General features: G+C 37.5%; 1 protein-coding gene across 1 annotated transcript in view; it reads left to right on the top strand.

Moving 5' to 3' along the window:
- Positions 1-20,515, top strand: part of SPIN1 (spindlin 1) — a 69,450-nt gene extending 48,935 nt beyond the window's left edge. Inside the window, 4 exon segments of the mRNA XM_081263511.1 lie at positions 6,447-6,700; positions 12,086-12,319; positions 16,922-17,107; positions 17,110-20,515. Coding sequence (XP_081119637.1) covers positions 6,447-6,700; positions 12,086-12,319; positions 16,922-17,107; positions 17,110-17,168 — 733 coding nt within the window. The 3' untranslated portion in view covers positions 17,169-20,515.
- Positions 20,516-20,999: the final 484 nt, after the last annotated feature.

The following is a 20,999-nucleotide window of genomic DNA, read 5'->3' as shown; positions in this document are numbered from 1 at the left end:
AAACATACAATGTTGATCCTAGACGACACAGCAGAATGGCTTGGGCACAACTGAAGTCATTCATTCATGGGTGAGAAGATTAATTGTATAGAAATAAGTTGGCATTGGAATGGAAGGTGCTAGCATCACCTACTCAACTGTGGAGTCCCCTCTTACTACTTCCTGGCTGCTGTGCATTTGCTTTGGGTCAGAGCTTCAAGGCCAGATACTCTTGACATACATTGCAGGTACAAATGGCACTCAGTCTTGACATTTATAAATAGAAACAACAGGAATCGTCAGGTATCTAAGGAGCACTAAGCTTATGAAAGAAAGTTACTAATTCTGAAAAATATACAAACCAGTATTCACTAAATATGTAGAAAACAACAAGAACAAACCCAACACATAGGAGACCAACCTGAAGAATTTCTTTTATGGAAGAATCAGGAAAAAATGAAGATTCTCCTCACAGACTGGAAAGCATGTTTATTAAAATCATTTAAGATTAGATTATATAGAAACAGCTTGTTTTTAGAAATTAAAAATATTATGTAAGATATACAAGAGAGGGGCTGAAAATAGAGTTCTGAACTCAAGAACAATTGATCTCAGGATTTCTTCAAGATGAAAAAGTGTGCAAAGGCACTTGAATGAATCATGGAAGATTGATCTACACATGCCAGCACTTGTCTAATCAGATCCTAATGGATGAAGGCGGAGAAAAATAAGAATAAATATGGAAGAAAATTTGCTCATGTCTCTTTAGATTGACCAGCTTCTGGTGAGGGATAATTTAAAATATGTCAAAAATGCTGGTGACATTTCACAATCTAGGAACAAAGAAAATTCTACAAACAATTTGAAGAGAAAACCAGATTGTCTTAAAGGAACAAGAATCAGATTAGCATCTATTAGCTGTAACTCAAGATTGAGTAAGAAATGAAAAAAAATTTTTTTTCTCAAAGTACTGAGGTGAGGGACGCCCCCTCCCCCAAGGGATTGAACCCAGGGCTTCTCGCATGCAAAGCAAGCACTCTACCAACTCAGCTGTGCCCCAGCCCCGTGGTTTTGAACCTTCTGTGTATATGCAGTTAGTTTAGAGGTGAGGGCAAAATAAAATTTTGAAGCTTTCATGAATCTCTGGAAGTTCTGAACTCTCAAAGAATTACTACCAAAGGATGTTTCTAGAAAAATATGACCACGTAAGCAAAGAAATAAAATACAAACAAAAAACCTTATTCGCCAAATTATTTCTAAATACAGCAGTTTTTTTTCTTTTTAAAAATACTCTTAGCTATAGAAGTAGACATGTATGACTTTATTTTTTCCTTCTTTCATAAAGGATTTTTGTTTTTGGTTTTAGAATTATTTAGGGAAGAAATGGAACAGGTTCAGGTTGAATATAGATTTTAATAGATAAATATAAGTTTTGTTATATTTGGAATTGCCAGAATATTAGGGAAAAAAAGATAAATTGCTTATACAAGAAGCTTCATTTGGTGTGAAGGAACCTCATTTATTATAACTACATAGATGGGAAAAGAGGAAATGAAAACAAAAGTCAAATTGAACGAAGCAAAATGTGAAGAATAACACTATTAATATTGTTTATCACAGCAAAAATTAATGTTTAAAGTTTTCTTATTAAGAGGATGTAAGGAAATAAAATCTACCCGAAAAGAAGGATTGCACATCTTTAAAATCAAAGTACATAGGAGGGGTTCTGAGAAGGATCCCAGCTGCTGGTAGAGCTTAAAGGAAGGGGGAGACTTTATTCCCACCCCAGAAGATGCCTGGCATGAAATTGGCTTATACTGAAATGTGATTCAGAGACCTATATCAAAAGTTATCTGGAAGAACTACAGATTCCCCTTGTGCAGAAGTAAGTGTGGGAAGGAAGCATGATTGAACTGGAAATGTTGTTGCTTTTGGCTAAGTTTCTTGTGGTTTTGTTGAAAATCAAAGTGGTCAATTTATTTCTCTGAAACTCGTAGGGAACTATTTCTTTGCTAGAGAAGTTTTCTTTTCATTTTCTGTGAGAAAAGAAAATGAAAGGAACCTTTCTCTGGGGAGAGAGCATGTGCATACGCAGGGGTTAAGGGATTAGTTCACACAATTGTGGGGGCCTGGCAAATCTGGAATCTGCAGGGCTAACCAGTATAAAAAAGCTGAGAGGAAGCTCCTTCTGTGAGTCTCTGTGAAGGGCACCCCCCACACCCCCCCCCATGAGGCCTGCCTACCTTAAAGGGTAATTTGCTTTGCTCAGAGTGTGTAGATTTAACTGTTAATTCCAGCTTCAAAACATAACAAAACCCTTCACAGTGCCTTCTATGCTGTTGCTTGTCCAGATATTTGAGTGCAGTGACATAGCCAGGTTGACATATAAAATTAACCAGCACACTGGTGAAGTGGCCGAATCATTTTGGTGGCTATGATGAAATGTCTGAAAACTACAAAATGGTACATGTACTTTCAGATTGATGAAATCTGGGAACCTATTTTTGCCTTTGCTTTAACTGTGAAGAAAGCCAAGTCCTTTTTTTTTTTTAATTTTTTTAATATTTATTTTTTAATTTTCGGCGGACACAACATCTTTGTTGGTATGTGGTGCTGAGGATCAAACCCGGGCCGCACGCATGCCAGGCGAGCACGCTACCGCTTGAGCCACATCCCCAGCCCGAAAGCCTAGTCTTGTAAAGGGAAAGTACAGGGACGTTTGCCTAAAAATCAAAAGAAGATATGTAATTGATGATTTTATTTGAAGGGGAAAAAAGATATTGCTAGGATTCCTGTATTCCAAAACAAGAAATATAATCTTTACCAGCTGTTTTCTGAAGAAGCCAATTGGATATCATTGCCTGTTCCTAGAAATTATGAAAATACCTAGAAGTATACTTTTTAGAAGTTACATACTTGATAGTGCTTCATATATGCTTTTTTTCCTCTCCCTTAAGTTTCAGATTACAGTGTTTTTTGGTTGCTGTGATTGAATGCAAAATCATTTTTAAGGTGATATTACTGTGAACAATATTGATTTGAGCTTTTTGCCCTCTCCTCTCTTTCTCCATCTAATACACTTTTGTCTTAAGTTGATTAGGGGTCAGCCCCCTTATTCTATTTTGCATTTCCTTTCCTCTTATTTTTGAGAATTGTGTTAAATCTGTAATGTCAGAACAGCTGAAAATTACACCCTACAGTTGACCTTTGAACAACATGAGTTTGAACTGCGTGGGTCCACTTATGCAAGGGTGTTTTTATGGGAGATTTTTTTTGGAAAAACAAAACTCAACTTTTAGATGAACCGTGGAGTCTAGAAATACTGAAATAGTTGGGGAAATGTAATCATGAATACCATAAGATGCATGTAGGTTATTGTCTATTTTATAAAATACACTTATGTCTAATTAGAAGGTAAAATTTATCAAAATGTATGGTCATGAGCACTGAGAGAACCATACATGCATGGTTTGCAAGTGAGAGAAATGTGAACCAATGTGAAGGTATAGCATTGAATCATACCTGCATAAAGGTACTGTTTTTACCTGCTGCTGTGCTGTTGTGATTTCATAGTCCCCTCTTGTTGCTGTTGCCATGTAAGTATGGTGATCATCCACTTAAACTACCACTTGGCATTTATCTCCACGTGAGCAAGCAGCTCCTCTTTCCCAGGTCAAGCAGAGAGTGATCACTCATAGTTCCTGCACGTTTTTCCTTGTACATAATACATGTACAAACTGTATGTTTATGTTATCAGGAAGTCTTCTGGACAGCAGTAGGCTGTTATGTGGACATTTTAACTGCACTAGGGGTTGGTTTCCTTACTTACCCCTGCATTTTTCAAGGGCTAATTGTGTTCCTGTTCTTTTTCTTGTCCCTGTCATTCTGTGGTTAAATACATCCATCCTTTGCTTTTACCAGTCCTATTCTCATGCCTTTTCCATGAGCCCTTGATGATTCGAAGCGCAAAGACCTATAACTTCTTTAGAAAACATTTATTGGGACGGTGTTTTTACTTTCTCACATGTCTGCAGCAGTTTTATCTGGCTTTTATACTTGAAGGTAAACACACATTCTTAGATGATTGTTGAATCCTGGACTAGGGTCCCTTTCCCCTATCTGTTACCCATTGTCATCTGGCACAAAGTGTTGCTGCCAAAATATACATTTTCTTTACCTAACACATGATGCCCCCCCAAAGGGGTGGTATTTTCTTTAAGATCTAATTACTGGGATATATTTGAACATCAGTCTTTCTGGGCCTGATTTTCCAGGGCTTGTGTGTGTTATTGAAGTGTTTATTATTTTAGGAAAGTTAATGTGAACTATTGTTTTTAGCCTTTCTAAGGGCTGCTTTCCTCCTTTTTTTTTTTTTTTTTTTTTTAAGATTGTGACACTTCTGTTATAGAGGTTATGTGTGACCATCTCTCTTAACTTTTCATGCATTTTCCTTACAAAGCTCCCATGGTGTTATTTCTTCTCATATTCATCTAGTTTAGTCTTCATGTCTAAAAGAATTTTTCAAATTGCTAATTGTTTCTTTACCTTGTCTGACTTTTTCTCACATCGTGTCTTGTCTAGCTGTCTTATTTCTGAGCTTTTCTATTTTTGATATCTATTCCTATATTAGGATTCTCCAGAGAAATAGAACCAGTGGGAGATAGATAAATATAAAGGGGATTTATTATGCAGTGTTGGCTAATGTGATATGGAGGCAGAGAAGTCCCACGGAAGACTACTGCTTGCAGACAGGTTGAAGTACAAAGGCCTGAGAAGCATGGGGCGGGGGGCTGCTGCACCTGAACTGTGTCCTGCTCTGGCAAGCAGACTGGAAGGAGTGAATCCCTCCCTCTTTCCTTTCTTTCCCTTTCCTTCTGTTCAGGCTTTCAACAGACTAGCTGAGGCCCACCTACACTGGTGAGGGCAGATCTTTATTCAACCCATGGATTCAAATGCTAGTTTCTTTTTAAAACACTATCACAGCCACCCCCAGAAACCCTGCTTAATCTAGGCACCCTGGGACACTGTCAAGTTGACCTGTAACATGGACCCACCGCAGTTCTTCCTGCAGTGCCTTCTGTTTGCTTAATGCTAGATAGCAGTTTTCATCTGCTTCATGGACATATTTTTCTGCTTGTCCTCATTGCTCATGAGACCGTCAATCAAGGGTGTTTGTTTCTTAAGCTGTCTTTGTGTGTTGTACAGCCGTGATCTTTATGTCTCTGAGGAGGGATGAGAAGATTGCAGGATGACTTCACTAGTTTCAGAGCTCTGAGGCTGCCTCTGCTGTTTTCCTGTGACATATTTAAAACAAATCCCCTTCCTGTAGTCATCTCTGTCTACTTCTTTCAGGAGGTGGATCATTCCTCTACCCTCTGCTCTCATTTCCTCTGCCCTTACCTTGCTTAGTTGGGATTAGATTTTTAATGGGGTGTCCTCAAGGCAGGACTCTGCCTCCTTGGAAGAAAGGGTGTGCTGGGTATTTCCAGAACTCTGTGGGTAGAGGTAAGATGGGGTGGTTTCCTAACCTAGCATTCCTGCACTTAACTTGTGACCCTTTTTCCAGGCTCCCAGCTTAGGTTCCATGCTGAGTTTTTCTCTTGAGGCAAGTACTTTTGTTGGCTCTGGTGTCTCCCCTCCAAGAAGTCTGACTTGGCTGAATTTATATAACCAGCCCAGAATAAATTATTCCTACTTAGACTAACTATATATATATACCTATAGATTTAAGTATTATAACCTACATAAATTTTTTTTTTTTTTTTGACTTAACCTATGTCACATACTAGTCTCTTCACTCATGGGATACCAAATGAGTTTCATGCCTATAGACCTTTTTAGCTCCCTTAACATTTTCACTCTTGATGTGTATCAGTAGTATCTGTTAGACTTTGGTTTAAGTACAAGTTAAATGTGTAGTTTATTCATATTGTTGAAGCCAGTAGGAGCAGAATTAGTAGGGCATTAAAATGGGCAAACTTGAATAGTTATGAATTTCTTTTGATTTGAAATGAATCCATGTTACATAAGAATATGAGTTTGTGGTGATTGCTGTAATCTATTTCATGTGGTCAGCCCTTCTTTAAGTTGGGTAGTTGTAGTTTAATTGAATTAAAGGAAACGCAGAACCTGTAAAACTGGTGTTTATGAGTGGGACCCACATTCCTACGGACAAGTATTTTTTTTCCTGTCAGTACATGGTTCACCGGCTCAGCCAGTTCCTGTTGCTGATGAATTATGTTATGTACTTGTTGCTGGAGGAGACCTCAACACCTGTGAGCAAGCAGCACTGCTATGGGGTAGGAGCTGAGCACCTCGAGTTACCTGAACTGGCACTTTGGCATACAGGAGTTTGTGCTCAAATTGGGGACTTCGGTAATAGAACTTGCAAGTCAGTGGTTGTGTTGGATCTAGGCATGCATACTTGTGAGATAATACCTTGTGTGTGTGTGTGTGTGTGAATACAGAAAACATCGGAGCAGTGTGGGGCCAAGCAAGCCTGTGTCTCAGCCCCGGCGGAACATCGTAGGCTGCAGGATCCAGCATGGGTGGAGAGAGGGCAACGGCCCTGTCACCCAGTGGAAAGGGACCGTCCTGGACCAGGTGCCCGTGAATCCTTCTTTGTATCTTATAAAGTACGATGGATTTGACTGTGTTTACGGACTAGAACTTAATAAAGATGAGAGAGTTTCTGCGCTTGAAGTCCTACCTGATAGAGTTGGTAAGTTGCTTTTACTGTTTGTGCATTATTGCTTTAAAAGTGATAATTAAAATAGAAATACATGTTTGATTTTTCTTTTACATTGTTGCTATTTTAACTTTTATTGAGACATCTTTGGTAAGCATTTCAGTCAGTCATCTAAAACCATAACAGTTGATCCAAAGTTCTGAAACCACAGTTCAAGGAATTGAGAAGGACATAAAGATGTATACAGTTTTCCTCCTGAAATGTAAAATATAATAATCTCTCATGTGGTTATTTTTGACCATCTGCGCCCCCACCCCCATTATCTGGGCCTTGACAGGCAAATTGTTAGATTTTTATCGTAAGGAATTTATCATAAAGTCTTTGTGTGATGTGTTTCTTTCATTGTGTATTACATGAATGATAATTATTTGTACTTTAAGCCAAAATGTAAGCAACCAGGATGTGAGCTTTGCTGTATGTTCTCTAGGGCTTGTTTGAACAAGGTTTGTGGAAGCGAATGTCTGTGTGCGTGTGTCTGTCTCTCTCTCTGTCTCTCTCTCTTTTTGTTATACCGTATTGGTTTTGCCTTGTAAATGTTAAATAAAAATGACTGAATTTAATAGGATGGCTATACAAGTTAATGTTATTTTCTCAAAGAGTATTTACTTTGAACTTTTTCATCACAGTGATGCTGCTATTGCCTAAAATACTGGTTTATGCTTTAGAATTATTTTTGAAAGTCTGTGCCATTTAAAAAAGCTTCAGCTCATCTAGACTTGGAGACTAGGAAATTTGGGGTCAAATTGTCAAGGGAAGAAACTAATCTACCCCCCCTTCCTTTTGTTTTCTTCAGATTGTGTTATTGTATTCTCAGGACAAGAGTTTCCCAACAAGTTACTAACTCTGCCAAAAAATTTATTCAAACACTTATATCAATTTTTTATGCTATCAATTTTTTATGCTAATTGTTATGCATTTTTTCCTGACCCAGCATTTTAGTCTATCCCTTCAAGGCAAGACTCCTAGGTCACTGGAACTACTCACTTCCTGCATGTTACTACAAGACCCAATCCTTTTCTCATCATGGAACCCTATCTCTGATGGCAGGATCAAGAGTTATGTAATATTGTTCTTTGTAATGTTGTTACTCCAGTTTCTAATAAGAAATATGGACTGCTTATTGTAAATGGTAAAGCAGTTAGAAAAGAGAAATACAAAACTGTCACTGCAAATCAGCAACATGTAGTGTGCCTAAATGCAGTTCATAACCACCTGCCATTGACCTTAGTAGTCACTGCAATAATTGGGTTAAAAAAAATTTTGCCTTTTATTTATGCTCAGTGTAGGAAGAAACCAGCCTTCCTTAATTAGGTTCAGGCTTGCCATTGGACTATAGCTACAGTAGTTACCTTTTCCTTGAAAGTCTTAGCTGAAGGGATGTATTGTCTAGAGCAGTGTGGTTTCCATGGCAAGGTCAAGGGACCCCTGACCCTTCATGAGGTTTGCTGGGTCTAAATTGCTTTCGTAATATTAAAAGAATTTTCTGTCTTCATCATTCTTTCACATGTGTATAGTTGAGTTTCCTACTGTATAGCTCAGCAGACACAAAGTAGTGCTCAATGTTGCCAAACTATACATTGGTAAAAGATGTGTTCAAAGGGCAAGACTGACCGGTTTTAAAAGTAGATAGTTTTCAAAAATTGTGGTATAAAGCACATAAAATGTAAAATTTACTATCTTAACCATTTTTTGTAGCATTATGTTCTCATTGTTGTGAAACAGATCCCCAGAACTTTGTCATCTTGAAAATCTGAAACTTTATGACTATTAAATGACTCCACCTTTCTCCTTCCTTCCCCGGCCCCTGTCACCCACCATTCTCCTTTTTATCTTATGATTTGGCTAATCTAGATATTGCATGTAAGTGGTATCATACAGATTTTCTTTTCTCTGACTGGCTTATTTTCACACAACGTAATGTACTCAGGGTTCATTCCTGTAGTAGTACATGACAGGATTCCCTTCCCTTTCAACACTGAAAATAATATTCCAGTGCATTGACATGACACATTTGTTTATCCATTCACCCACCGATGAACTTTTGGGGTTGCACCCACTTCTTGGTAGCATGTAAAGTTGTGAATAGCGCTGCTGTGAACATGGGTGTACAACTCTTTCTTTGAAATCCTTTTTTGATTCTTGCAAGAAGTGGGACTGCCAGTCATGTGGTTATTCTAATTTGAATTTTCTAAACAGAATTGCCATGTTGTTTTCCTCCACAGTTGCACCATGTTACAAGCCCATCCGTGGTACACCAGGGTTCCAGTTCTCCCATCTCTTTGCTGGCATTTCTCTGCCCACCTCCCCGCTTCCTTACTTAATGGGTGGGAGGTCATACTTCATTGTAATTTGTAATTAATGAAGTTGAGTAGCCCTGTTGAGCTTCACTTAGAATCTTGTTAGACTTTTGTGTATCATCTTTGGAGAAATGTTTTAAGTCATTTGATCCTTTTGTAATCCAGTCATTTTGTTTCTTTGTTGAATTGTAGTTCTTTATATATTTTGGAGACAAAGGGTTTTATTGTGGGGAGCATGAAAAGTTTATTGGTAACTGTTTCAGATTCTGTGTTGCAGCTGACCTTTAGAAACTACCAATTGTTGCCTTTTGATGTAATTTCATAGAATATGGGAAACTATCTGAAATACAATTAGGATACTTTTTCTCAAGAGCATATTTTTGTGAAGCTGGATGCTTACACATAATTTTAACAGATCACAACAGGATGAATGGTAATGCATATATGAGAAATAAAGTTTTACTTTTAAAAGCTAGATGTTAAGAGATTTGTACAGAATGTAAGATTGTGCCCTTGAGCTAAGTTTTGTTAGCAATGCATTTTAAAGAACTATTTTCTATATAGATACTTATAAATATTTTGAAATTTGTTTCATTTTCTAAAGCAGTAAATATTGATAGGTATAATCCATATAAACAAATGCTCTTTTATGTTCTCAGTAATTTTTGAGAATATAATGGAATTGTGAGAGTCATAATCTCAGATCTGCTGGCATGAAGAGCCTGATGGGTTTTGTTTTTGGTGTGATGCAGAGGGTAATTCTGTGTAATTTCTGTTACTGCATATGTAAGCAAACATACCACCATGTATGTTTGAGTATCCTGATTAAATTGAATTCCAAAACATTTATTAAGAAACTTGAATTTTTGTTCCCTTTAACAGAGGTCACCTGATGAATGAGTAAAAGGGGGGGGGCTGATCTGTTTTTAGATTGTAATCTGAAATTTGAGGACTAGAGAAACCTTAAAGTTGAGAGGATCCTCCATAAATTTTTACCTCGTATTTTAAAAAATGAAGGCACTAAATTTCCACCTACTTGGTTTTCTTTCTTTCTTTCTTTTGGTACTAGAGATTGAACCCAGGGTTGCTTTATTTCTAAGCTGTATACCCAGCTCCTTTTATTCAGATAAGGGCTCACTAAATGGCCTTCCTAAATTGCCGAGGTTGGCCTCGAACTTGGAATCTTTCTGCCTCAGCCTCCCTAGTTACTGGGATTATAGATGTGGTCCACTCTACCTACTTTCTAAAGTATCATGGAGTAGGGCTGTAGTGTACTACTAGGGAAGCCTGTGCCATCAGCCACATGGGCTGTCTCATGAAATCCTGTTGTAGTGGCAGCCCCTCCTCTACCAATGCATCTTAATTAAGTTTCTTCAAAGACTCTAATCACAGTTGTTCTAGTTAATAAAATATCAGTTGAGATCTCTGCAGAAGGGCTCAGTGTGGCTAGATGCCCTATTTCCTGTTGCTCTGCTCTGTCTTGCAAAAACTAAATTTAACTGCAGACTTGATGGATATACCCTGCTTTTGTGGTATATCCTGTAAAATCCCTGACTGTTCTAAGAAATGGGGAGAAGAGCACCTTCTGAGAACTCAAAAGAAGAAAAATTACTTTTATGTAAAACCTCTAAGCCCTTCCTCCCACTGGATATAAAGTTCAAAGAACTTCCAAAGTCTTTGTTCAGAGAATTTTAGGTAAGAGCCCTCTCTGGACTGACTGCACTCAGTAAACCTGCTTCCTAAAAATTCCTCCAGTGTCTAGCCTCTTCCGTCCTACTTCACTAAAACAAATATCAGGGGAAGGCCACTGCTTTCATGAGGATGTTCAGACAGTAAACAAATACATAAAACAAGGTGGCTTTAGATGATGGGGAATGTTGTTAAGAAATATAGCTGGTAGGGGCTTGGGATGTGGCCCAGGCGGTAGCGCACCCGCCTGGCATGCGCAGGGCACTGGGTTTGATCCTCAGCACCACATAAAAATAAAGATGTTGTGTCCACCGAAAACTTCAAAAAAAAAAAAATTAAAAAATTCTCTCTCTCAAAAAAAGAAAAAAAGAAAAAAATAAATAGCTGGTAAGGGCTGGGGCTCAGTGGTAGAGCACTTGCCTAGCACGTGCGAGGCCTGGGTTCCATCCTCAGTACCACGTAAAAATAACTAACTAAATAAATAAAGATATTGTGCCCAAGTACAACTAAAAAAAAGTAAAAAAAAATATAGCTAGATAACATGACTAGGATTGGTGGGGTCATGGAGAGCCCCCCAAGAGGGAAACGTGAGGCAGAAGGAGTGCTCTAGGAAGAGGCGAACTTGTCCAACCTGGGAGGATTATTAGCAGGGTCATCTGGGAATAGTGGAGGGTTAACTCAGATATGGGCAGTGCAGAGGAAGATGGTAAATCTGAGGGCAGAGGCTAGGTGGCCTAGGTCAGTGGGCCTTGGGCAGGAGTGGTTGTTAAATTATGCAGGTCAGACATGGGAACATTTTTAATTACTCAATCTGATGTAAATGCCACAATGATCACTGTTGCTATAGAGAATAGATTGTAGGGGCAAGAGTAAAAACTATGTTTTAACAGAAGATGTAAATAAGGTTGAGAAAAACCACAGAATCATTTAAAGCAAAAAATCTCAGGCCTTGAATATGTTAATCTGTTTCAATAAATGTTCTTTGGATATATGAAGGGGACCAACGTGAAGCGGGAAGCAAGGTCAACTGTCTATAAGAACACTATTTTTACAACTCTGCTGTAAGTCTGAAATTATCTCTATTTAAAATAACTGTTAAGCAATAAGAAAAATACTTCATACCTTGAATGAACAATTAAAAGTTCTAATTTAGGCACAGTACTGAGAACAGATGAGTCCTGATTTAATCCAAAATACTTCCCATCACATTTGTCTTCTGAAAGCCCGTCCTCCTCTCAGTGACTTTTATGTTTTCTAATGTATTGCGTGGACAAAATGTCAAGTAGCCTCATTTCTAAAATTCAGTCTTCATAATAAATACACAGCGAGACACTTTGCCGAACCCTCGCTCTTTTTTTCTTTCAATCTCCAGCAACATCTCGAATCAGCGATGCACACTTAGCAGACACAATGATTGGCAAAGCGGTGGAACATATGTTTGAGACAGAGGATGGCTCTAAAGATGAGTGGAGGGGAATGGTCTTAGCACGGGCACCTGTCATGAACACGTGGTTCTACATCACCTATGAGAAGGACCCTGTCTTGTACATGTACCAGCTGCTAGACGACTACAAAGAAGGCGACCTTCGCATCATGCCAGACTCCAGTGAGTACATGTTGGCAACTTTTATTTCTGATAATTCAAAAAAGAATTTGGATTTTAACTTCAGATAATTAACTATTCCAGCTATGTTTATTAATTTAAAAATATTTTTAGCTGTAGATGGACACAATATCTTTATTTTTTTATGGAGTACTGAGAATCAAACCTTGCACATGCTAGGAAAGCACTGTACCACTGAGCACAACTCTAGCCCCTATATATTTTTTTGAATATGTTGTTTTTTTAGTCATTCACAAGAATAAGTGGCACAGTTTTCAACCTCTCATAAATTTTAGATTAGAAAATGTTTGATTACTTTTGCTTGGCCTTTGGTTCTTTTGTAAAAGAAGGTTATTTTAAAGTTATATTATTGGCATTATTATGTATTATTTCTTGTATTTAAAAATATATGAAGATGTAGGGAACAGTAAAATAGTTTCATATGGCTCAGCTTGAACAACCCATTGTCAGTGTTTTATCTGTTTTCTTTCAACTGAATTATTTTAAACTAATTTTTATAGGCTGATCATTTTATCTGAACATATTTGACTTTACTTTAAAGAATACTGATTTTAGAAAACTGTTAAATTGGGGAAGCTTTTAGTAGCAACTAGATCACTGGGTCAATATTTAGACCATTGTGCTGCTTCCACAAGTACTTTCAGGTAATTTGAACTCATGTGGGGAAGGTAGAAAACACTATAACCTGCTTTTATCAAGCCTGATTTTAAAAACAGTTTTATTGTGATATAATTTCTATACCTCATAGTTAACCAATTTAAAAAAGCTACAATACAGTAGCTTTTATGAACATCAGTGTACTCAAAAAGACATCCGGTCCTCACAGCAGACAATTCTAGTTAAAAGGAACTTTGTATCTTTACCTACTGTTCCCTTATTCCCCCACCTCACAGCCATAAACAACCAATAATTAACTTTCTGTATAGATCTTCCTGTTTTGTGCCTTCATGTTCATGGATCATGTAGCGTGGGGTCCTTTGTGACTCATGTCTTCTCACTTAGCACATTCTCAGGATTCATCATGTTGCAGCACGTATTATTACTTGGTTTATTTTAATGACCAAATATGATTCTTTAGTATGCATAATACCACACTTTTTGTTTGTTCATTCATTGATGAACATTTGGATTGTTTCCACCTTTTGGTTATTATGAATGTTGTTGCTATAAATATTTGTATACAAGTTTAGGTGTGGACATTCTTTTCAGTTCCATTGAGAATGTATCAAGAAGTAGAATTGCTGGTTCATAATGGTGACTCGATGTATCATGGTGAACTGCCATGCTAATTTTCAAAGAATTGCATTTTACCTTCTCACTTGCAGTTGATGAGGGTTCTACCTTCTCCACATCTTCACCAATGCTTGGTTTCACCTGACAAGCAATTCTACTAGTGAATATGTAGTGGTATATTATTGTGGTTTTGATTAGTATTTTACTGATGACTGCTGATGTCAAAGGGATCTTTTCATGTGCTTATTGGACATTGGGTATCTGCTTCGGTGAAATGTCTATTAAGTTCTCCTTTGGGTGCCCTTATCCCCCCTTTTTTGAGACAGGGTCTCACTAAGTTGCTGAGGCTGACTTTGAACTTGGAATCCTCTTGTGCTTCCCAGAAGTCACTGTACTGCTCCTGGCCCCCTGCTGATTTTCAAGTTTCTTTTATTACAGGTTGTAAGTCAGTATTCTAGATACAAGTTTTTTTATACCTGATTTGCAAATGCTTTCTCCCATTCTCTTTGGTGTCTTTTTTCACTTTCTTGATGGTGTTCTTTGAGGCGTTAAAAGTTTTTAACTTTTGTGTCCAATTTATCTTTATTTTCCCTTTTGTTGCTGTACTTTGGGGGTCATACTTAAGAATCTCTTGCCAAATCCAAGGTCTACTCTTGTGTTTTTTCCTAAGAGTTTTTTTTTTTAAAGCTTTTTACATTTTGAATTAACTTTTGTGTATGATCTTGAGGTAAAAGTTCAATAATTCTTTTGTGTGCTATTCAGTTGTCTGGGCACCATTTTTTGAAAACTTTCCTCTTTCCCTTATTGAAAATCAGTTTGCTGTGTATATTATTTCTGAACTCAGTTCTGTTCCATTCCTTAGTTGGTTACACAGCTCCCACACTGTCTTGATTACATTGCTTTGCAGTAAAATATGGAATTGGGAAGTATGAGGCTCTTAATTTGTGCATTTCCAGGGTTTCTTTGTCTATTCTGGGTCCCTTGCAATTTTGTACAATTTCTGAAATCTGCCTGTCAGTTTCTACAAAGAAGTCTGCTGATATTCTGAGAGGATTTGTGTCGAATCTATAGACAAGTTTGTGGAGTATTGCCATCTTAGCAATGTTAACAAATCCACCTACCTATCTACCTGTCTGTCTGTTTATGATGGAGGTTGAACCCAGGGCCTTGTGCATGTGAGGCAAGCACTCTACCAACTGATTTATATCCCCATCCTGTTAACAAATCTTTTTTTTTTTTTTAATTGTAGATGGACACAATGCCTTTATTTAATTTATTTTTTTGTGGTGCTGAGGATCAAACCCAGGGCCTCACACGTGCTAGGCGAGCACTCTACCACTGAGCCATGACCTCAGCCCCTGTTAACAAATATTAATAAGCCTTCCAGTTCATAAGCATCAATGCTTTTTTATCTATTGAGATATTTGATTTCTTTCAATAATGTTTTATAATATTCTGAGTGTAAGGGTTGCTTGCATTTTTGTTGTTGTTGTTAAACTTGCTCCTAAATATTTTTTTTGTTACTGTTGTGAATGAAATTTTTTTTGGGGGGGTGGGGGCATACCTATTCTTTTTAAAAACTACTTCTTAGCCTTTCCTGTAACACATTGATCTCTGACCTAGGACATTATGTTAGGAGTCTGACAATCATCTGCTCATCTGGCCTTGAATTTCTACTTCTTAAGATTTTTTAAAAAGTGCTTCTACATTTGTTATAAAGGAATAATAGTGTATAATTGGAAATTAAATTTTCATTAGAATATTATATGACAGGGCTGGGGATGTGGCTCAAGCGGTGGCACGCTCGCCTGGCATGCGTGTGGCCCGGGTTCGATCCTCAACACCACATACAAACAAAGATTTGTGTCCCCCGAAAACTAAAAAATATTAAAAAATTTTAAAAAAAGAATTTATATGACAATATTTCTCCACCCTGTATGAAGTTCATTTTTAACATTTTAACAGAGAAACAGCCAGTCAAAATAAGTGCTCTTAACCTAAAGATAGATAGTGCACAATTACCTTTCTGATTGCTTCTTGCCCTTCTCATTCCTTTCTCCAAATTTCTAAATTTTTTGTGAATGGTATGGAAGTCTATTTATCATTAGAAACCATGGCGATGCTCTGATAAGGAGTTCTGAAATGGTCCTATCACTGTGATTTGAATCCTGGCCCTGTTACTGATAAAGTAAGCCTGTGAAGTTTGTGTGAAGTTATATATTTGGAATCCTTTTAAACTCAAGTTCTGTGAAAGTATGGCAGTATGATGCAGTAGATAGCTTTTCCGTTTCCCTCTTTTAGAGAACTGAATATTTGCAGTTGTATTGTGTATGAAAGCAGAATAGCAGTTTTTGGAGTGTCATTCAGTGAGAGAATTTATTGTAATTAAAGAGACAAACTATTGCTAATTAAATACATTAAACGATCCAAACTAGGACACTTGTGAAAATGAAGTGGTGCACTAATTATACCAGGGCAACACAGCTGTCTTTTGGAAATCTGGTCACCATACCTGAAGACCATCTGTTACTGTCAGGAAAGGAACCTTGAGTTATTCAGAACCCATACAGAGTTTATTAGAATTGTAACTGCCTTGTATCACACATACCCCCTTTCTTTTTCCACTTTATCTTTTGTTGTTGATGGTGATGGTTTGCTGCTGATTTTTTTTTTTTTCTGTTTTTCCTAGAGGTTACAACCATTGCATTTCCCTTGGGCCCTGCTACAATACAAGTATTGTAGACAATGCAAATATCTGGACTATCCTCAGACATTCTGTTATACTTGGCCTGGGGATAGAGTTCAGAGAGCATCTATTTTAATAGATTTTTTAATTTTAAAGTTGGTTAGGAAGATCGTGTAAAATGCATTGAAGTTGAGGTTGACAATAAAACTAATAATTACTTAAGATATTTTGAAGTGAGTAGCATATTCTCTGTAGGAATTATCTGCTTTGAAATTATATTTCAGAATCTGTCGAATTTTTAAATAATTTTAGCAATAATTTAACATGAGCCAAAGCAATTTTGGGTCATCGTTTTTAAAGTTGTTTATATATCGATCTAGACAGGTCATTTGACAAACCATTTTGTAAATGTTTTAATGGAATACAGCACATTGAATCATTGCTGTATCATCCTTGGCTGCTTTTCTGTTGCAGTTGCAGAGTTAAATGGTAGGGACAGAAACCATTAGGCCCATCAATAAAAAGTTATCTGACTGCTGGTCCAGATAATGATGATGGATTCAGGATACTTAAGACATTTTTAAATTATTACAATAAACATGAATTGCTATCTAAAATTGATTTTAAGTTTTTTTTTCCTCCTCCCTTGTTTCTGTCACATACAGATGACTCACCTCCAGCAGAAAGGGAACCAGGAGAAGTTGTGGACAGCCTGGTAGGCAAACAAGTGGAATATGCCAAAGAAGATGGCTCGAAAAGGACTGGCATGGTCATTCATCAAGTAGAAGCCAAACCATCCGTCTATTTCATCAAGTTTGATGATGATTTCCATATTTATGTCTACGATTTGGTGAAAACATCCTAGATGTCATCATGAACTTTGCCAAATTTGTGGAACTATTAAATGTATAATTTGTAGACATAAAGACTTGATTGCTTTCCAGTTTAATGAAAGCTTAAATGTCCCTGCGAACCCACAATCTCTGCCAGCAGAACTGGTTTTGTTCTGAATAGTACAGATTGATGTGAACACAAAGCATTTTGTGTAAGGAGGACTCCTCATAAGAAGTCTGTTGGGAGGGGAGTTACAGGCAAGTTTGGTAAAAATTAAGCTAGTGTCATAGTCATTTAAATCTGTAATAGATCCTAACCATTTCCCCCTTCACTCTAACACTGTCTTATTCCACTGCCACAATGCAAGCATAGTTTGGTATTTTTGTTACTGCCTTTTTTGAGATAATGTGTATTGATATTTACTTGTCTCTATGTATCTGTGTGCCTGTGTGTATAATATGCATATGCACACACAGGGGTCCACGTGCACATGCGCGCCACTGGCAGTCCTTTCCTTGTGGATTGGGATGGGGGTGATACTGTTTTGTCCAGTTTAACAGGAATGCTTGACATAAGTCAATCATATTTATAATATTCCTGCTCTTTATTTAAAATGAAATTGAGGCACAGGAAGCACATAGGGATGTTCAAGTTGTTTTGAAAGTCAGAAGTTCAGAGCACCTTTTCAGTCTGGAGGCTTTAAACCACAAGTCCAAAAATGAATTACTTTTGAACAGTTAATGACCCACATTAGAATTTGATAAACTGGTGAGAAATCTGGGTAAAAGGCTGCCTTTAATTCTAAGCTTTGTAAAAAAATTTTTTGTTTACATTTTAATTATGAATACTTTCAGCAAAGCCCAGGTCCTTGGTTCACATGGTATAACGTAGGTGTGTTTTGGAAGGCATATTTTGCTTTGTTATTTGACACCAGTAATCTTAAATTTAGTACATGGATTTAAAGGCACAGTACATCAATGGTTTGTGAGTATGTGGTAAATTCCTGGAAGAACAGTGCTTTTATATTAGAAGTGTAAGTTTTAAGGATGGCCTTGTTGCCTTCTAACGAGTTCTCTGGGACTTTCTAATTTTTATTACTATTATTGATGATATACAATTATGATCAGAAGGTTTCTTCTGTCCCCTGTCTCTTCTCCACTGCTTTCCCCCCTCAAAAATGTCTGGACCAATAACAGCTTGATCTCTTGACATCTTTTATGGTGGTGTATGTTCTTACTTCCAGGTGTGCTGTCAAGGTGGGTTCATTCCCTTCAGTGGCCCCTCGGGGTTTGCATGTCAGTGATGTGTTACCATAGAAAGCCCAGTCATCTGCATTGGCTTGTGAGTGGGATAGCAGCCCTTCACCACAGAGTCCTTTTGTGGTTTATTCCTGCAAGGTTGTTTGAAACTGAAAGAGAATCGCAAATGTGGTTGGTTAATCAGCCAAATGGCTACTCTCCCTTTGTTTTCAAAGAACCTGGTGGTTTGACAGCCAGGATAAAGGCGGTATGTGAAACCAGTCTCTAGTGGAAACCTTAACCTGCATTTTGGGCAGAACCTACGCGTGCATGCTGTCAGCCAAACACCAGAGGTTTTCGAGGGGCCTGAACGATCTCTGTTGGGCTGTTCTTGATGTTAGAAATCATTCCGTAGCCTCACAACGCATGGTTTGCTCTGTGCCCTTTTTAGCCTTCAGGAGGACTTGTGCCTTGTGCTTCTGGATGGTAATGACTGCTCACCATGTGAACACAGTACCTCAGTTTTCTCCTCTCCCTGGCTGCAGTTGCCCTGTGCTCAGGACTTCACCACAGGCAGCCAGGGACAAGCTCCTCAAAGCATTGTGATACCCCAGTCATAGATGCTTTCTGTGCGTATGTGAGCAGGTGTCGTCCTGCGGATCTGCTGTTTTTCCCCTGCATGTAAATCTCAAAGCTGAGCCTGGCTCCCAGAGCTCCGTACTGACGTTTGTGGCACAAGTCCGCAGGTGTGTCCAGCACACACAGACAGTGTGCAGAATATGGTGCAGTGACTTCAGGCCGGAAAATAAAGTTCCTTTTGAAGTGTTCTGAGGGTTGGGTCAATCGAAACACTTCTAGCATTACCTAATGACTTGCATTGTGGTATTTTCTGCAAGCTGCTTTAGCGACTTTAATATACCCACGATCTCCCAGTCTCTAGAGGAATGCAACATGATGATAATGATAATGTTTTTAATCATTGTTCCATTTGTTGCCTTTGGGGCTGAGGGAAGGGGAAGGGTTTTTTGTTTGTTTATGTGTATGTTTTTTGGTTGTTTTTCCATTTTTTCCCCATTTTTTAATTTTTGTGGCTTACACCACACTTAGCGACGCTGTGACTAATTCTGCTCCCACGCCCACTTATCTTGGGCTTCGTCTTAGGCTCATGTTTCAGATCTGCATGCATTGCTTGCATTTTTCTGGTATCTGAATGTTGGTTCCTTGTTCAAGGAATTCAACATTAATTTCCAAAATTTTCATGGGACTTGTGAAAACACAAGACATGACTATGTATAAAATTTATTGGCCTTTCTCATTTACCTGCTCTAGTATTGTGTTGTGTGTGTGTGCGTGTGTGATGTCAGGCTGCCACGTAAAACTTCAGAGAACCGTAAAAGCAGACCATCCTTTTTTGCATGCTCTATTCTAAGTAGAATGTTCAATGTAATAACTAAAATTGCATGTTGAAGATATTTAGGTTTTGTTTTCTTTCTTTTTTGTTTTCTTTCAGTTTCCTGTATATTTGCTTACTGTGCTGTTCTAGTGGTTGTAGGATAAAAATGCACTGGTGAAGCAAATGTAGTGCCAACAGAAGGTGATTTTCCAGTTGTATATGTCATGCAGCATTTGAAGGGACTGTGCATTCTTTAAAAAAATCACAGTTACTTCTAAATCAGATTTCATTTCTATTCTTGTTTTATGTGCCAAACCCCGAAGTGCATTGGGCTTGAATCTCTGAACACTGTAGACCCATTTGAAGACTGTTCTGATTGTCACAAATTGTAGTGCCTGAAAACACTCTTAAACTGATTGTCTTAAAAAAATGAAAGTTCTCCAAAGACAAAACAGGAACAATTATTATGAGTAATTATGATTGAAATGACTGTGGTTCCTTGGAAATGCTGCGCTCTTTGTATTTTCCACCATTAGTGCAGTTTGAATGAATGTGTAGAGTTCAGAGGTCTTCGTGTTCACATTTTAAAACTAGGTAAATGACCTCATCATTCGAGCTTGAATTCATTTTTAATTTTAATTTTATTTTATACAATGTGTAGACAGTTTCCTGTTCTCTGCATTTAGAAGTATACACAATATAAATCTGTTAATTCTGTAAGTAATTTTTATAATTATGATGTAACTCTATCCTATCCTTAAAACATTTAAAATAAACCCTTTATGTGCAACTTCTGACTGTAAATTTTGTGCTCATGAGCAAAATGTGATGTGTTAAACCTGCTACTAAGAAATATTTTTAAGCCAAATAACCTTTTTTAACATGTGTAAATGTCAGATATGAATAGAAACAAAGAAATAGAAGTTTTGTTTGATAACATTCAATAATACTTGAAAGCCTGGGGGCAGTAATCAATATTGCAGGAATTTTAACTTAACAATAGTTTAGGATTTATCAATAATAAATTTTGGTTTATCGTAATTTTAAACAATTTTAAGTAGAATTAAGTAATGTGTATTTTATACCATCATATCTATTCTTCCTTTGAATATACCTTTATTCATATTTAGATATATCTTTATTTATAATTAAAAATCCATGTGAGACTCTACAGTGAAGAGTCAGTCCACCGTGCTAAGGATCAAGAAATGAAGGTGATGTTAACACCTGTGTGTGTTTTGTATTTTATCTTGCTAGTTTCATTCAGCAGGTTGAATA

Source organism: Spermophilus citellus, assembly GCF_964194105.1.
Source record: "Spermophilus citellus genome assembly, chromosome: 12".
Lineage (NCBI taxonomy): Eukaryota > Metazoa > Chordata > Mammalia > Rodentia > Sciuridae > Spermophilus > Spermophilus citellus.
Note: the sequence above shows the minus strand (reverse complement) of the source record. Positions and strands in the feature narration are given on the sequence as shown.